Raw genomic sequence first — 17,017 nt, 5'->3', positions numbered from 1 at the left:
CCATGCACTTTTATACACTTTTTAACAAATTTATTACTATAATTATTTTTTTTATACCCGTAAAATTGGTTTGGAGGTCTTGTAATAGAGGATGAATGAAATAGTTAGTTAATTGTTATCAGAAAAATATTTGAATGAACATATAATAGTTTGGTCACAAATTTTTGTCATATAAAAATACATTTTATTTCATTATTTAAAAATATACATTATTTAATTCTTTCTTGTTCTACTTTTCTTCAATTTTATACGAGTGATTAAATTTTACGACCAAACTTTTATAGTCACACAAGTGTTTCTCTTGTTATCATGCTCACTTGGATATTTTTTTGGGTATTTTTCCTACTACTCTCAAGTGTGACAGTTTTTTTTTTTGTTACATTTATTTTTTTTGGTTACCAAGTGTGACAGTTTTATATTACTTTAAACTTTAAAATAAGCAAAAAAAATATCTATACAAGCAGATATTAAATTTTATTTTGGAAAGAAACCATTGAAAAAGTATCGGTTTGACTTAACACCGCTGTAATTTGAAAACAACGACAAAGAACCCACAGGTTTAAACCATAATCTACTATTCTATGTACCACATGAAACTTTCTAGCTATATAATTCATTCATCACTTGCTTCCTTTTCTATTATCTACAACACAAAACACACACACACACAAATTTCTCAAGTTTGAAATCAATAATAGTTAACACATAATGGAAAATAGAGAACGGAAGATTATGGTGGCTGTTGATGAGAGTGAAGAGAGTATGTATGCACTTTCTTGGTCCATTACCAACCTTATTTCTGATACCAACAACAATAGTAAGCTTATGTTGCTCTATGTCAAGCCACCTTCTGCTGTCTACTCATTGGATTCTGCAGGTTCATTTCTTCCCACTAACTCTTTTTCTTTTTTCTTTTTTAATAGATAGACCAAATCATAAAATATTTGAAACCCCGGTCATGACATCCGAACTAGCAATTTTGACATTTCACACTCACTCTTTATTAACACCAATTGGGTTTTATAAGTTTCATCTTAGTGTTTATGTATAAGCTCCTTTTATAATAAAATAAAATTTAACTGTTTTTTATAAGCTATTCTAAAGAGCTTATGAAAATAAGCTAAAAACAGCCGATATAGATGTCATAGACGTTTTCCATTAGTTTTGTCAAACAATCTCATAAGTACTTATATAAAAACTTAAATAAGTCAATTCAAATAGGTTATGTCCTGATTTGGCCTTAACCCTCTAGTTTGTCGAGAAATAGACCTTACTACTTAATCGATAGTACACCTGAATAATATAAGTAAAGTCTAGTCGATGATTATTTTTAACTCGGGTTTAACCGAGTTCAACCACTTGATTGACTTGGTTTTATACTCTAGCTAGTTGTTTATTGAATTTTGCTAATTGGTATGATATTTTAATTACAGGATATATATTTTCCAATGAGGCAATTGAAGCTTTGGAAGAATACAGTGCAAAGTTAGCTAAATCAGTAATGAAAAGAGCTGAAGCTATTTGCAGAAACTTTGATGCTACCAATGTTGGTCAACTCATCCTACACTATTTTTTTTTTTTCCTTCTCTTATTTTTAGTTGTTTGACTCTGAATTTGGGATTTAATTTACAGATAAATATTGAGAAAGTAGTTGGTACCGGAGAGGCTAAGAATGTTATATGTAACGCAGCAAAGAAACTAGAGGCTGATACCTTAGTCATGGGAAGTCATGGCTATGGATTCTTCAAGAGGTAACTTTTATATATGCTTTAGTTACTCTGTATCTTTTAAGTAATTTTTTAGCTAAATTGTATTTTTGGCTAAGTTTTACAAGCTTGCGATTTTAGCTCTCAGATTTTTAAAATTCTGACTCCCTAACTTTCGCCTTTTTTGTAAAAGACCGATCTCACTGATTTAAGTTTTTAACCAAATCAACGCGCACGTGAGTCCACTTGGCTAGACATATGGGTCGAAATCAGTGGTGAGCTGGCCTTTTGCAAAAAAGGCTAAAATTAAGAGGTCAAAAATGCTATTTTGAAAGTTATAGAGCCAAAATTGTAAATTTATGAAAGTTAGTGGGCCAAAAATACAATTTAGACTTACTTTTTTTTCTTGATGTGTTTGAAGGAAATTTGGTATATATGAAATGATGTACTTTTCAAAAGTGTAATTAATTTTTATGGTGTGGATTTGCAGGGCACTACTTGGAAGTGTAAGTGATTACTGTGTCAAGAATGCCAAATGTCCTGTTGTAATTGTGAAGCAACCATAGGTCTAAACAGAATTTTATTTCCTTCTTAAGGCACCTTAAAAATAGTACTATTATTCCAAATGTATTGTTGTGTAGTAATGTTACAATTTGTGTGTATATATCTTGCACTTTATATGTTGTATGATGTATTAAAGTAGTCCCTTGTTATGAATTCAGTGATATAATTGATTCAAGATATTTCTTGAGGGTAAAGTGCAATGTTTGAAATCATTAAATCACATATATATCATAAGAAAATCAAAGTAACCATGTACCCAAAAAAAAAAACAAATGTAACCAGATAAATGCCTTGACACTCATTTCTTATCCACCTTATATAAAAAACAAATAGAAATAATGTGTAGATATATATGAGCTGGAGAGTGGATTGTCTCTCGTGAGTGTCCTTCTAGTGAGATCCTGACCCTCCAATAAAATAATTAAAAAATATAAAAAGAAGAGAGAGAAAAATTGAATGACCTTGATTGAAACTGGAGAAAATTCAGTGAATAATACACTGGAGACAATCCACTCCATATGAGTTGTCTTATTTAAACATCTAATTTTGATTTTGAATAATGCATGTGATCCTGTATAACTCTGTTTCTACTTTTCATCCTATAAATTTACATTAAGAAATATACAAAAAAGAAAAACAATACCTTATGATGTCCTTATGATCCAAAATCTAACTATCAAGTTCCTCAAAGAACCACCAGCATGTAATCTAGTATTTTTAGAGTCTCACATTGGATGAAGTACAATGCACAAATATATTTATAATGAAGATATCTTTTATATTATAAGCTTGTATACACAAGCAAATCCTAAACCCTAATTTGTTTTTCCTGTTTTCCCTCCATTTTATCTTGCAATTTTTATTAAAAAATAATACAATTTTGTCTTGATTAGGATTTGAACCCACAACCCTTTAGTGCAAAGCAATATTTCCAACCACTATGGCAAGTATACCAATTGTGATTAAAATTATGTGCAATAATTGATAAGCACCATCAATTTTAAAAAGTATATCATATCAAAATTATTGTTGACTATATTATTCATCACGAAATATTTTTATGTCTTTCCTGATCAATGATTTTTTTCTACCGGATCATAAATTTAGAGAATAATTATCATGTGAGATTTGGAAAGTTATTATCATGTGTGATTTGGAAAGTTAATATCAAACTCAATTCTGCTAAATCAATTTTTTTTGCAATACAACCAAACACAACCATAGTCATGTCACTAATCACATTCATTATTTTGATTTTAACATTGCAGATTTAATATTAACCGATGATCAATTAATATAATATGCACTACCAGATATTGAGATGATGTTACGTAGTTGTGGGAAGAGTTTAAAAGATTATCCTCCAATGCCTAGAGCAGACACATTATTAGTTCATGATATACAAAACAGTTTAATACACGACGAATTGAATTATAACAGACAATCATTAGCTGAGGAACATGTTAGATTGATGTTAACTATGACTTCAGAGCAACGTAAAGTATATGACACAATCATGACAAGAGTTAACGAAAACAAACATGGTGTGTTTTTTCTTTATGGTTATGGCGGTACATGGAAGACATTTATCTAGAGGGTCATGTCAGCCGCATTACGCTCAAAAGGTGAGATAGTTTTAACAGTTGCCTCAAGTGGGATCGCTGCATTGCTTATACCTGACGGTAGAACAACACATTCAAGGTTTTGTATTCCTCTAAATGTTGACGAGTTTTCAACATGTACCATAGTTCCTAAAAGCCCTTTGGCGCTATTAATACAAAAAGCAAAGCCCATTATATGGGATGAAGCACCAATGATGCACAAACACTGTTTCGAAGCTGTTGATCGAACTTTAAAATATATTCTCAAGTCTGTCGATGAAAAAAATAAACACATTCCTTTCGGTGGGAAAGTTGTTGTTTTTGGCGGAGATTTTAGACAAATTCTACCAGTAATACCCAAAGGTACAATGCCAAAAGTTGTTCATGCTACTATTAATTCTTTAGTTCTTTGGAATTTTTGTGAAGTTTTAACATTGAGTAAAAACATGAGGCTTCTCGGTGGTGCTTCGAGTGCAGACGTTGAACAAAGAAGACTGTTTTCTGAATGGGTTTTGGGTATTGGCGATGGATAAATTGGAGATGACAACGACGATGATTTAGAACTTGACATACCATCAGATTTGTTGATTCCAAGTTCAGGTGATCATCTTGCTTCTATCGTTGAAAACACCTATCCCCAACTTTTACAAAACATGAACGATATAACGTATTTCCAAAATAGAGTTATACTAGCTCCTAAAAATTCAATAGTCGACACAATAAATGATTATATGTTGGATTTATTTCATGGTGAAGAAAAAACATAATTGAGTTATGATACTCCACTCACACAAAATGTAGACGGTCAAACAGTGGATGATGTTCATACTCCCGAATTTTTGAACATGATTTCTACGTCGGGACTTCCAAATCACAAGTTGAGACTTAAAGTTGTAGTTCCAGTTATGCTATTAAGGAATTTGAATCAAAAATTAGGATTATGCAATGGTACAAGACTTATTATTACGAGATTGGGAAAACGTGCTCTTGAAAGAAAAATTATTTCATGAAGTAATATTGGTGATCGGGTTTTCATACCTAGATTTTCTCTGACACCATCTGACGTGAGAATTCCTTTTAAATTTCAACGGAGACGATTTCCTATAATGATTTCTTTTGCGATGACTATTAATAAGAGTCAGAGACAATCTTTAAAGCATGTTGGGATATATCTTCTGTCGCCAGTGTTTTCACATGGTCAGTTGTATGTTGCAATTTCAAGAGTTACTTCTAGAAAAGGATTAAAAATATTGATCATCGATGATGATGGTGAAGATACGACTAAGACTTCGAATGTGGTCTATAAGGAAGTCTTCCGTAATATAACATAATTTTCTTTGTATGAATATTTTTCCAAAATAATTGTTGAACTATCGTTTAATGTTATTCAACTTTTTTCATATACCTTACATTATTGAAATTATCATATCTTATTTAATCATTATATAACTTACAGCTAATCAGACCCGTGCACCGCACGGGTCGATGTTCTAGTATCTTTTATCTTACAAGTCGATTTTATATGATTGAGTTAGATCGACTTAACCTAAATTTTAAATTGATATCAAAATTTATTTAAGATTTGCTGGGTTACCAACTATATCGGCTATGTTGCTCAAGCAGACAAAATGCATTATCTATATATCTTCCAATAAAATATATATTACTAAAATATATCTTCCACTCAGGCCCATATTATGCTCTCAGCTTTAGGAATAGGCTCAAACATTTGGGCCGTCGGAATTAATTAGTTGACGATCATTTCTCTTTCCACCCCCATGAATCTTTTATCCCCCTTAAATTTCCAATTTTGCCCTTGAAAAAACTTCGGTTCGTAGAAACCGAAGTTTTTTTTTGCCTTGAAAACAAATTTCGGTTTCTAAAAACCGAAATTTACTCTAAATTTAGACTAGAAAAAATTCGGTTTCTGCGAACCGAATTTTTCTGCAAGGGCAAAATTGGAATATTGGGGGGTATAAAAGATTCATGGGAGGGGGGAAGAGAAAACATCTTAGTTGACCACCTGTGTTTGTTTTTTATCCTTTATTTTTCTATTTTTGTTCTTATATAAAAACTGTCGAACATATTTTTCGAAATTTTCTAGTTCAAAATTGGAAAATAGTTCGGAAAACACATTATGAAGATTTTCTCAAGGAAAAAAAAAAGAAAACGGGGGTAGAAAAGAAACACGGGGCATGAAAAGAGAAAAATTCTTATGAAAATATGTTAGTTTTTCTTTTCGCGTCCCTTGAGCTTCTAATTTTACCTCCTTTGTAGGTTAGGTAGCGAGTGTATAAAATAGAAAAATTTGGGAAAAAACCATACGCTATCTACACCCAAATTGAATTCACATTTTAATTAGCAAACCATCAAAGTTTATGTAATTTTTCTGTCTAATCTTTTAATGAAAAAATCTATATTCAATTTATCTTTTCAGTTTTTGTTTTTTCAAAACCTGTAACAAAAGGGTTTGTTGGTTTACCTGTGAAACCCTGCATTGTTCGCTAATTACCCAACAAACCATCTTGTAGTTCGCTGCTTAACTAGAGAACACCTCCCAGACTAGAAATCTAAAGATTAAACATGGAATTTTGAATAACAACAATATAATATATTGAAATTAAGATTAGAAACGATAACATAAATGAAAAATAGTAAATTTAACACCAACGAGACTATGAATCAGATAAATTAACTACTTCATCTTCATCATTCTCAGGATCAACCATGCACGATGCGATTTCGTCAAAGATCCTCAAACCTATTAAGCTTGAACTCACATTTGTCTACTGTCGTTATTCGATACTTAGACAACAAACTAAGGATTTCACTATGTAAGTAGCGAGCAATAGTTTTTTAAACCATGGTACTACTATTTCATCTAGGGGTGTGACGGGTGCAAATGTTGAAGTTGGATTAAAAAAAACTATTACTCACTACGTAATCTATGAAGTGAGTTCCCTACCTAAATAGTGAGTTCTCTTGAATACCAACTAACGATTGTTTATTATCGGGGAGATATAAACCTCATCATAGCAAAATAAAAACGAGTTCTTCAAAATACATGGATTTTCTACCCCTTGACCAAGTAATATGTAATTGATTTTTTCTTTGGTTAGAAACTATGACTCCCATCTTGTTATGATGGCTTTTAAATCATGTTCTATTGTTCCTTGGTGCCTTAGTAACAGATGGTTGAAATGGTTAGATATATATGATTAATGGAATTAACTTTTTGGTTACTCATATATGTAAGAAAGGGAATTTTTCGTGCAGACAAGTTAGCTAATTTAAGCCTTTTGTTTTCCTCTTCTATTTAGTGGCATGATATTTCTGATTTCATTAGGACAAAATTTGTTTAAAATAGGCTAAGGAATAATAACTAATTATATGGGTTTTGGCCTAATAATTTTTTTATTGGTTTATTTATTGAAGTATATTTAACCATATGTAAGGATATTTATTTAACGACATTAATATAACATGTTCTTAAATAATCTAACATGTCATAACTATGAGTACGTTTGATTCGCTAAAAAATAAGAAACTGGATATAACAATTTATGTTGTACTGTGTTTGATTTTAAAACTGTTTGTGTTACTGGACAAACTGGGGGCAAGGGACTGCACAAAAACTGAAATTTTTGTCCCCCCACGAGACAACTTTTTGTCCTCGGCACAAATTGTCTAAAATACCAAAATAACCTTTTGTCCACCAAACATCGTACAACACCAAATTTGTTCAATACCTTAAACGTTTGTCATGTGCTATTCTGTTTTGTACCGTTCTGTACTGTTATGTTAATTTTACAGATGAACGGATCTATAGTCTCAAAAATATCAAATCTAGTTGAGCTTAATTTGATCTAGCATGTTTCCACATTAATTAATTAGTCACAATTGACGCAGTTGATTGCACAAAGCTTGTGAAGAAATGAATTGGTCATAATTGACGCCGTTGATTGCACTCAAAATCAAAGCAAATGATAGCGTAAAATTATATGTATGCATCCAATGCTGTGAATGCGCATGTGCTCTGTTTATTACTCACCATTTTTACCACCACTCGACACAAAAAAAATGTCTCTTTTTGTTGTAAGGTTATAGTTACACAATTATTATACTACCTACAAAAAACAAAAACGTAATTTTAACAAGGTGGAATGTCACCATTACCTCAATAAGAATGTGCGTGTATTACAATGTAACATACCACTACCACACATAATAATCAACAGTTTTCATTTTAAGGAACATAACCATATAAGTTAACAATATGAGAAATGTTAAGAAGACTCATTTCAACCCTATTTCTAATATTCACATTCTATTTGGACGATCTTACTATTTTATGTGGAATTTATTTTTAAAATGAGAAACTTACATTAATTTCGATCAATAAAAGAGTGAGTAGGCAGTATTGCCTTGGGATCTGGAAGTGTGCTCTTTCTTAAGGTCTCATATTCGATTATGTCTAGTATTAATTTGGATAGACTAATTTAGCTTTTTCAAAAAAAAAAGTGAGTATTATATTTCCATTTCTCGTGAGCATAGCTGAGTTGGTAAGAATATTGTATTTAGTTTAAATTCAAGATTTTTCACTCATTCACCTTAAAAGATGAATTTTTAATCACTATGCTACTTGACATAAAAAAATAATGAGTATTGAAAAGCGACTGTTTCTAGCGCTCCTTTAACAATATCTAGTAACATCTACAGGTGGTGCGGTGGTGGTGCAGGTTTGAGACATTGGAACAAAACAGATGGTTCAATGGTGGTGCAGGTTTGAGACATTGTAGTGTGCTCTTTTCTAAATCTCACATTTGAATTCTTCTTATGCAAATTTCTATGTTGACCCAGTCCATCGAGAGTTTTTACTCTGCTCTAACTACAATTTGACCTCCAACTAGTGGATGATAAAATTAGTCTTTTAAATTAGTTGGTCCTTAAATTGAATATCGAGTTAAAAAAAAAAAGTTAAACAATATTTGGTTGAACTGTTACTTCAATTCATTTTCATGTTTGGTAAACATGATTAGTAATCACCATCCTTAACTATAAATAAAGAGTACACAATACACGTCAAATAAACTTTTAGAATATGATTCTACTAAGGAAATGAATAAAATGTGGTAGACAAATTAGACATGGTACTTTCCAATAAGTCAAAATCTGAAGTGATGTTGTAACTGACATTAAAACTATTAACGACCAAGCCAAATTAAAAACTACCAATTCCACTACCCTTATATACATCACAAGATGGATTAGTTTAACAAACATCAATTTCTACAATGTACATTTTCCCAACCCAAATCACACTTTCATTTTAATTACATTATATAGTTCATTTCAACACTTCAACTCAATTCACAATCACATTCATATTCATTCTAACACAAAAAACTCATAAGATGGGAAACCATGTCTCATTTCGTCCTTCGGATTCAACCGGTAAAGTTATTTTCTTAGATGGTTCGGTTCATGAATTCGACGAACAAATAACAGTTGCGGAGTTAATGATGGATCATCCACAAAAAGTAGTAGTTGAGTTTCAATCAGCTGTAAATCAGAAAAGACCAACACCATTGCCAGCTGATAAGAAGCTAGAAATGAAAAAGATTTATCTTATGCTTCCTGTGAAGCAAGGGAAGCCTATAGGTTTAAGTAGCCAAGAAACGCGTCGCGTTCTTTTGATGGTTAATTCTGTTTTGAATTCTAATTATGTTTTGTGTTCTTCTAAGTTTCTTCCTTGGTTTAGTAGTTTGTGTCATAGTAGTGGAATTGTGGAGCCTCAGAGAAAGGAAGATGTGGAGGAGGAGGAGAAGAAGGGAGAGGGAAGCAGTTTTTCGGAGAATTTGCCGGATATTTTGGAAGGGAGGCCTGAGTTTTTGAATAGGCAGATTTCAAGAAAAGGGTCATGGAAGCCTAGTTTGGATACTATTAAGGAGAAGATTATTGAGAAAAAACATAGTCATTGGTTGTTTCTCAAGAGTTCAAGTGGTAGTAATTTTAGTTTTGATTAGTATAATTAATTATGCCTCTTGTTTAATTTCATGTGTATGTGGGGTATTTAATCTTACTATGTGTAAAAATGTTAATGAGTATATATATGCCTCTTGTTTAATTGTATTTGTATCTTAGGTAATTGAGATCCTTATTTTGGAATACTAGGCTAGTTAAACATATGTCGCAAAGAGTAGAAGCTTATGTAAATTAAGTAGCTTCTTTAATCTAATATAGGTCAGTTCCGCAATAACTAGTTTCAGCCGTCTCCTGATTATAGTTGCGGAAGATTGAACTGTGGTCCTTCCTACCAAGTCCAGCATCAATCATAGCTAATGATTGGTTGGTAGTAGCTTATTTAATTTTAGTAGATATCATCATCATCATCTTCCACCACATGCTCCTTTCTAAAAAAAAATTCAAAGGTATCTCCATCACATTAACAACATTACAACAATGTTGTTTAGTTCATTGTTAATGCTTGGTGACATACACGTAATCCTGTGTTAGCGTGCTTATAGAAGCTACCACACCCACCTAATTCTAATTCTGTGTTAGCTTGCTTATGATAAATTTCACCAAAATGGAAAAATTAAAAATTACTTAACGACCATTGTATTGGAAAAAAAAGAAGTTCCAGATTAGATTTTCAAACTAACATGGTACAAACTAACATGTCTAGAAGTATAAACAATTTTGTGATTTTGTTTTATTTTGAAAAAAAAAAATATTTGATCAATTTTACAACAATATCCTTTATTTAAAGTAGTTATTTAAAAAAAATTGGGTTTTTGGTTAAAAGCAATTGGGAGTAGACTTGCTAACTTACTAAGAATTTTTAATTACTAGGCTAACTGAAAATAAAATAAAATAAAATAGTGAATACCAGCTTAGCTTCCGTAAATTAAGTAGCTCATATGAAAATATGAAGTCCTTTTTTTTAGTTTGTTTTAATACAAGTTATGTCTAGCGGAATAAGTTAGACTCTCACAATATGTATTGGCGAACCAAAGTTCATGCATATTCTGTCTAAAAGATATATCAACATTAGTGTTTGATAGTGTTTTGAATAAGATTATTTCAAGTGAAATAATTTATGAGGAGAAAAAAGTTAGAACATTGATTTGTGCAGCTTTCAAAACTAAAACTAAAACTAAAACTAATATAGGTATAATTGTTCATAATTTTGCAAAGATACATACAATGTCAACAAGTATTGATCCATTTGATATTTAGTGAAATGATATGGTCTCTTTTATGGTAAAGACAAAAAAAATGGGCTTATCGCACATCTTTAAGCCATTATGGGCCTGAATGTATAACGAATTTTTCTCTTCCCCCCACATATCTTTTATCCCACCCCCACCCCTCCCCCCGGCAAAAAAAATCGGAAATGTGACACACGAAGTTTTTTTCAAGTACAAAAAATGTAATTTTTTTAGTGAGAATAGAAACATGTGGGAGGGGGAGTGAAATATACACTTTTTTTTTAATATTGTTTGCATGCATTGAAGTCCGTGCTTGAAGTCCGTACTTGTGACTGAAGAAGAGGTGATGCCAAATTTGATGTTATAATAGCATCCCTTGATTGGTTAAGGGTCGAATAATTATTAATCAAATTTTACTTAATTTTCAACCAAACTCTGAATTATTAGAGCAATTTGACCTAAAAACAATAGGGTTGACTCATGATATTGGAATATAGTTACAATTGTGACACAATAAGATTGACCTAGTAAATAAATGAGGTGGTCTAGCATAAGGGACAACTAGTCTCCCTCTTAAGAGATGTTTCTACATTTAGGGTCTGTTTGGATTAGCTTATTTTTGAGCTTATGCAAACAACTTATGCATTTTTTATGTATTATTATAAGTTTGTTAAGATAGTTTATGATAAAATAGCTTATAAAAATATAATTTTCACTGGTGTGAACTTATAAAATAGCATAAAACCTAATTTATATTGCATAAGCTGATCCAAACGGATAGTGTCCAACACTATTAAATTTGGTGCGTAGATAGAATTGATGGGTGACCTGATAGCAAAAATCTAATAGCAGATGGTTCGATGGATCTTAGAGACGTTTTGTACTATCTTCGAATTTTGAGTTGAGTCTAACTTAATCTTCACAAAACCACCAAGAAATTGCTCTCACTTATAAACATATATTCATCTTTTTTGTAAAATATTACCTCCGCGGAATGAACCTATGAAAAAAAAAATTAACCCAACAAAAATATGTTAGGTACATAAAGTGAAGAGAATATGTATTATGTAGTATAAGAGGTTCTACTTCAACCTTTAGTATAACCTAAATCTGTAGGACAAAGTCTTAATTGTTTGCTTATTATCTCAAACTGATAAGATTACAATAATTGAAAAATAACCATAACTAGACTTCATTATTATGTGGTTATTCCAACTCATTGTTTATGAATCATTGAACAGTCATAATTTTCCCTAATAGGGAAAGAATAACCAAAACAGGAAGGAGAATACCACAAGAATTGTTCCCTAATTATAATGACAATCACGTGACATGTAAACCAATAATGATTCATTTTCAAACTCATGAGTAGATGACCAAAATTGGCATGTGCTTTGGCCAACAAAAGTTCAGCCAAAAAATTACAAAATAAAATCAAAGAATAAGTGTATATTTGATTTTCCGGCGAGAAGAAAAATTGATTAGGACTAAAATTGAGTTGAAGATAAAGTAATTTGTGTTTGAGTATATTTATGTAAAAGCGATTTGAACAATTTCTTGCTAGCTTCATGTAGAATCAACTTTGAAGGCAGAATCAATTATATTTTATAGATTTGTGTCTAACTCAATCGTATAAAACCGATTTATACGATGAGAATTGTTTATACTATATAAATATATATTCAGGTCATCTCGTGCCACAACCGATATGTGACTTCTTAACACACACTCTCATGTCCAACACTATTAAACTTGAAACTCGGATATAAATAGTGGATGACCCAATCAAAAATCTAATAAAAATCAAACATGCAAAAATCAATTCTACATCTCTAGAATTAATTTTGACCCCCGTAAAAGTGTAACCAAACATGCCGTAAGGATTTTTGGTAATCCAAATGGCCTTGCTGTTGACATATACATACACCACCAAAGCATATATATATATATAGTAGTATTTTTGTAGCAAAAGAAAAGAAACATATAATATTTAATTTATCAATGTTCAAAAAGTATCGATCTAATCACAAATTCAACATTTGATCTATATGTATATTTCAGCTAGAATGAAGGAATAATCAATTGGTCAAGATGGCCTTCAGTTATAGTAACAATTCAAAATGCAGCATAAAGGCCTTCCAATTAATTGAAAATAATTCTTTTATCATTGTAGAGTCAGACATAATTAAAATAATTAATATAAAGTCATAAATCATAAGTTTGTATATTTAATAGAAAAATTTGCTTTACTGCCTGCCAATATTCGGATATGGTATGCTACAATAATTAAAACTTATTTATGAAAAATATTCTCATCCTATCCTATACAAAGTTAAAAGTGTATGAATAACATGTATCGACCAACACAATGTTGCTTACTTAATATATAGTATATGGATGCTTGACTTTGCATTCAAGTTTCTACTTTAACATTTATACTCAAAGCTTCATCAAACAATTGGTAGTGGTGGTAATGGCTTTAACAAGGGATTGGTTTGAGAGGAATATCTTCAATTTCTTATATCAAAAAAAGAGACAATGAATAGAGAATATGACCAAGCAAACAATAAAAGAGATTTTTATCTTTATTTTTTTTTCTTTTTATCTTACAACTATTCATTATTCAAAGACAAGCATTTAACAAAGGCTGACTTATTTTAAGGGGGCCTCAAAATTATCAAGAAAAAAGTGTAGATATGTAGATCCCACGAGGGAGGGATCTCATTCTTCATGTCTACATTTTCTACTATAATTTAAAAAAAAGTCTTAAATGTGTTTCCAATTATTGGGAAGACTCTTTATGTTATGTACCAATGTGATATATCTTGAAGAAGTAAGAATCAACATGACATAATTTTGGTCTATTCTTTAGAAGTTGAATTTAATGACACTAGAGTTAAAAGTTCATTTTTGGGCATAGCTAATTATATGATACTATAAGTCTATAACAATAAGACTTAAAAGGATGACTTTACATAGCCATAAGGTTGGTTGGTTAAATTTATGTTAGTACAAAATGTTGATTTTTTTTTTTTTTGGGGTATGGGCTTAGTGAATTGAATTCACATGTGATGAGGAATAATAAAAGAATTGTCAAATGTCAATAGCTCAAGGGAAAAAATTGAGTTGAATGGATCCACTGGCCAACCCTGCCATCATTTGTGTTGAATTTTGACTTTAGCATTCATTCACACATCATGAAAATTTGAATCTATAAGATTGTGTTCTCATATGTTTGCTTTGACATTTAAGTCTTCAATCTTGCATCATGAATTGTTTTTACCACAATTTCATCAAAGATTCAAATCCAAGCTTCCGCGTCAATGTGGTGTTTCACCGTGGTTTTAGTGAGAGCGCCACATAAACAAACACATGCTTAATTTGTGCGTGTTTAATACGGTAGAAATTAATTTCAAAAGATATAGTGGCTTGGATAAAATTTTACTGATTTTGAATCGTAAACCATATAAGTATTAATATATCACGGTGAGTTTAACAAAATTAGATAGTTCATGTGATTTCGACAAACCAAACCATATGTCCTAACACTCATACTAGAAGAATCCTTGTGTAGGGGCCTCCTCTCACTTTTGGGAGCCTGCAAGATCTAACTTTTCCACTACTTCAACCAATTATTAACATTTTTTAGAATTTATTCTGCCTGCAGATCTAACTTATTAGTGCCAACTTTCTGTTGAAAAATATGTGTTAATTAATTAGTACATTTTATTAAAACTGAATTTTAAATTATCTCTTTAGTACTCTTATATATAGGAAAATATATACATAGTTAGTTGTTATTGATCACTCATCTATGATTTGAAACTTATCATTGTAAGCAATAGGCTACTACTATTATTCTTCTTAGTATTAATTAGATCACATCCAAACGGTTATTTCCAATAAGCAAATAGATCTAGTATAATTTATTTATTTATTTTGTTTTGATCTATAGACATAATGATAAATATCACATAAGATGATGAAAATCTAATGAAAGATTTTAGATTCGAACCGAAACTCTATTGACATTTGGCTAAATAATTTCGATATTTATTATCTTTTAGATTCATTAAGTCTCTAATACAAGCACAAAGTCCCTAATTTACTTTTTAGATATTTGGTCAAATAACTAATTATAATATATGTCAGATACGTTAATTATCCGATAAATTTAAAAAAAAAAAAAAAATTATATTAAGGATTAGAAGAACTATCGATTAAACTATGACTTTAACATAGATCTAGTTTAATTATAATACTTAGCAAACAGGTTCAGAGAATTAGTAGGCACATTACTAACACATATAGTATACAATGCCCCATATTTAAAAAAACTAAAACCAACAAAAACATATTATAAATGCAACTATAGCAAGCAGAGAAAAAATAGACTAAAGAGCAACTAGGCCATAAAAATATAATGTGTATTTGAAATTTGAATATGAATTAGCCAAAGATGATACATTATTGGCAAACTTGTTCAGATGATTAGCAGCAAAGTGAGCAGACCACACCTTGATTAAGCTGGCCTTGTTGATGAATTCAACTAATAAAGCATGTATTAATTAGTGTATTATTAATTATAACTTTTAATAATTAACTAGTTAATTATGATTATAGTACTAGTACATGTTATGTTAGTAACTTAGTACTATTAGCTCTCGCAAAGGAAAAAGTGCACATGGGTCAGCATTTCCACATGAAATCCAATCCACAAGACACGTGCATCCCACAGAGGTTCCCTGAACTTTTGCAGTGAGGCCTTGAAAAGATAGAAACCACAATGGATAAAATCTGGGGAATACGAGGCAATTCAAATGGCTGCATAATTTACATTAATCCAAGCCATTACTGTGTGCTTGGTTTGTATCGCGGCGAGTTTGATAAAATCATGATAATTAGAACTATAGTGCTTTTACATAAATTATATTACGTAGTTTCAACAAAATTATAGTTGTTGAAGCAACTGGTAACAAAAAAGTAATGACGAATAAACGTAAACAATAATGAATACAAAAAGTTTGATAACGAAGTTTTTCAAGTGATGGATACGTGTCTGATTGTAGAATTTGCTACGACATATTTCTATTAGATGAATGAATTAACTAATGTTTCATTGTTACGAGCAGTATTTATAACCATAATAATTCGGTCTAGATAACCGTAATTCGCTTCGCTCCACTAACTCAGCTCCTGAGCCCGTCCCCCGGGCCTCTTCCTGATGCATATGAGTCATACTCAATAATATGGACCTCTACAAGCTAAGTCGCAGCATAGGGCTCAAATTCTGTTCCGGTTTAACTATGGCTAAACTAACTGTGTTTAAGGCGCACAAATTCCAGTATATTCTAATTTTTAACATTGCAACAAGATCTCCACCCAACAATAGATTGATTTAAGTGGTAACGAACTTAGCCTTCTTAAGCAGACGATGAGGAATTTAATTTCTAATTTTTACATATAGGAAAAATTAGGTTAGGAGACTTATCATGTGTACATAAAATTTCCGTAAATTAATCACGTTAAATGACATTAAAAATATCGTACAAATATCATGATAACTCAATTAAAAAAAAAAAGACAAGGTCCCCAAAATGTTTAAGATAGTACTGCTGTCAATTGAATTAAGAAATGATAGTGCTGATATCGTTTTGAGCAATGAAATGAAATGAATGGTGTATAATGAAATTACTATATTATTATTGTTACTACTAAGTGCTTATATATAGAAGCAAACGTGCATCAGAAACTTGAAATGAAATATAAGAAAAACAACCTTATCTTAGAACAGTAATTTTATAAGAGAATCTTTAGAACTCCGGGTCACCCTCTGCCTCCTGGTCTACATACATGTCTCTGAGATTGGATTGGAAGAGTTTCCCATACACCAATTATTTAAATCCAAATTATAGTATTAAATTATATTACA

General features: G+C 31.0%; 2 protein-coding genes across 2 annotated transcripts; both read left to right on the top strand.

The window, feature by feature from the left end:
- Positions 1-486: 486 nt before the first annotated feature.
- Positions 487-2,464, top strand: LOC123906906 (universal stress protein A-like protein). The gene is made up of 4 exons (XM_045956926.1): positions 487-877; positions 1,434-1,546; positions 1,633-1,751; positions 2,197-2,464. Exons 1-4 carry the CDS (start codon positions 709-711, stop codon positions 2,270-2,272), a joined length of 477 nt encoding a protein of 158 aa, XP_045812882.1. The 5' UTR covers positions 487-708; the 3' UTR covers positions 2,273-2,464.
- A 6,656-nt stretch (positions 2,465-9,120) lies between these two features.
- LOC123906897 lies at positions 9,121-10,003 on the top strand. The gene has a single exon (XM_045956918.1). The coding sequence runs from the start codon at positions 9,286-9,288 to the stop codon at positions 9,895-9,897; it is 612 nt and encodes a 203-aa protein (XP_045812874.1). The 5' UTR covers positions 9,121-9,285; the 3' UTR covers positions 9,898-10,003.
- The last annotated feature ends 7,014 nt before the right edge of the window (positions 10,004-17,017 follow it).

This window comes from Trifolium pratense, linkage group LG1 (genome assembly GCF_020283565.1).
Source record: "Trifolium pratense cultivar HEN17-A07 linkage group LG1, ARS_RC_1.1, whole genome shotgun sequence".
NCBI classification, from domain to species: Eukaryota; Viridiplantae; Streptophyta; class Magnoliopsida; order Fabales; family Fabaceae; genus Trifolium; species Trifolium pratense.
Note: the sequence above shows the minus strand (reverse complement) of the source record. Positions and strands in the feature narration are given on the sequence as shown.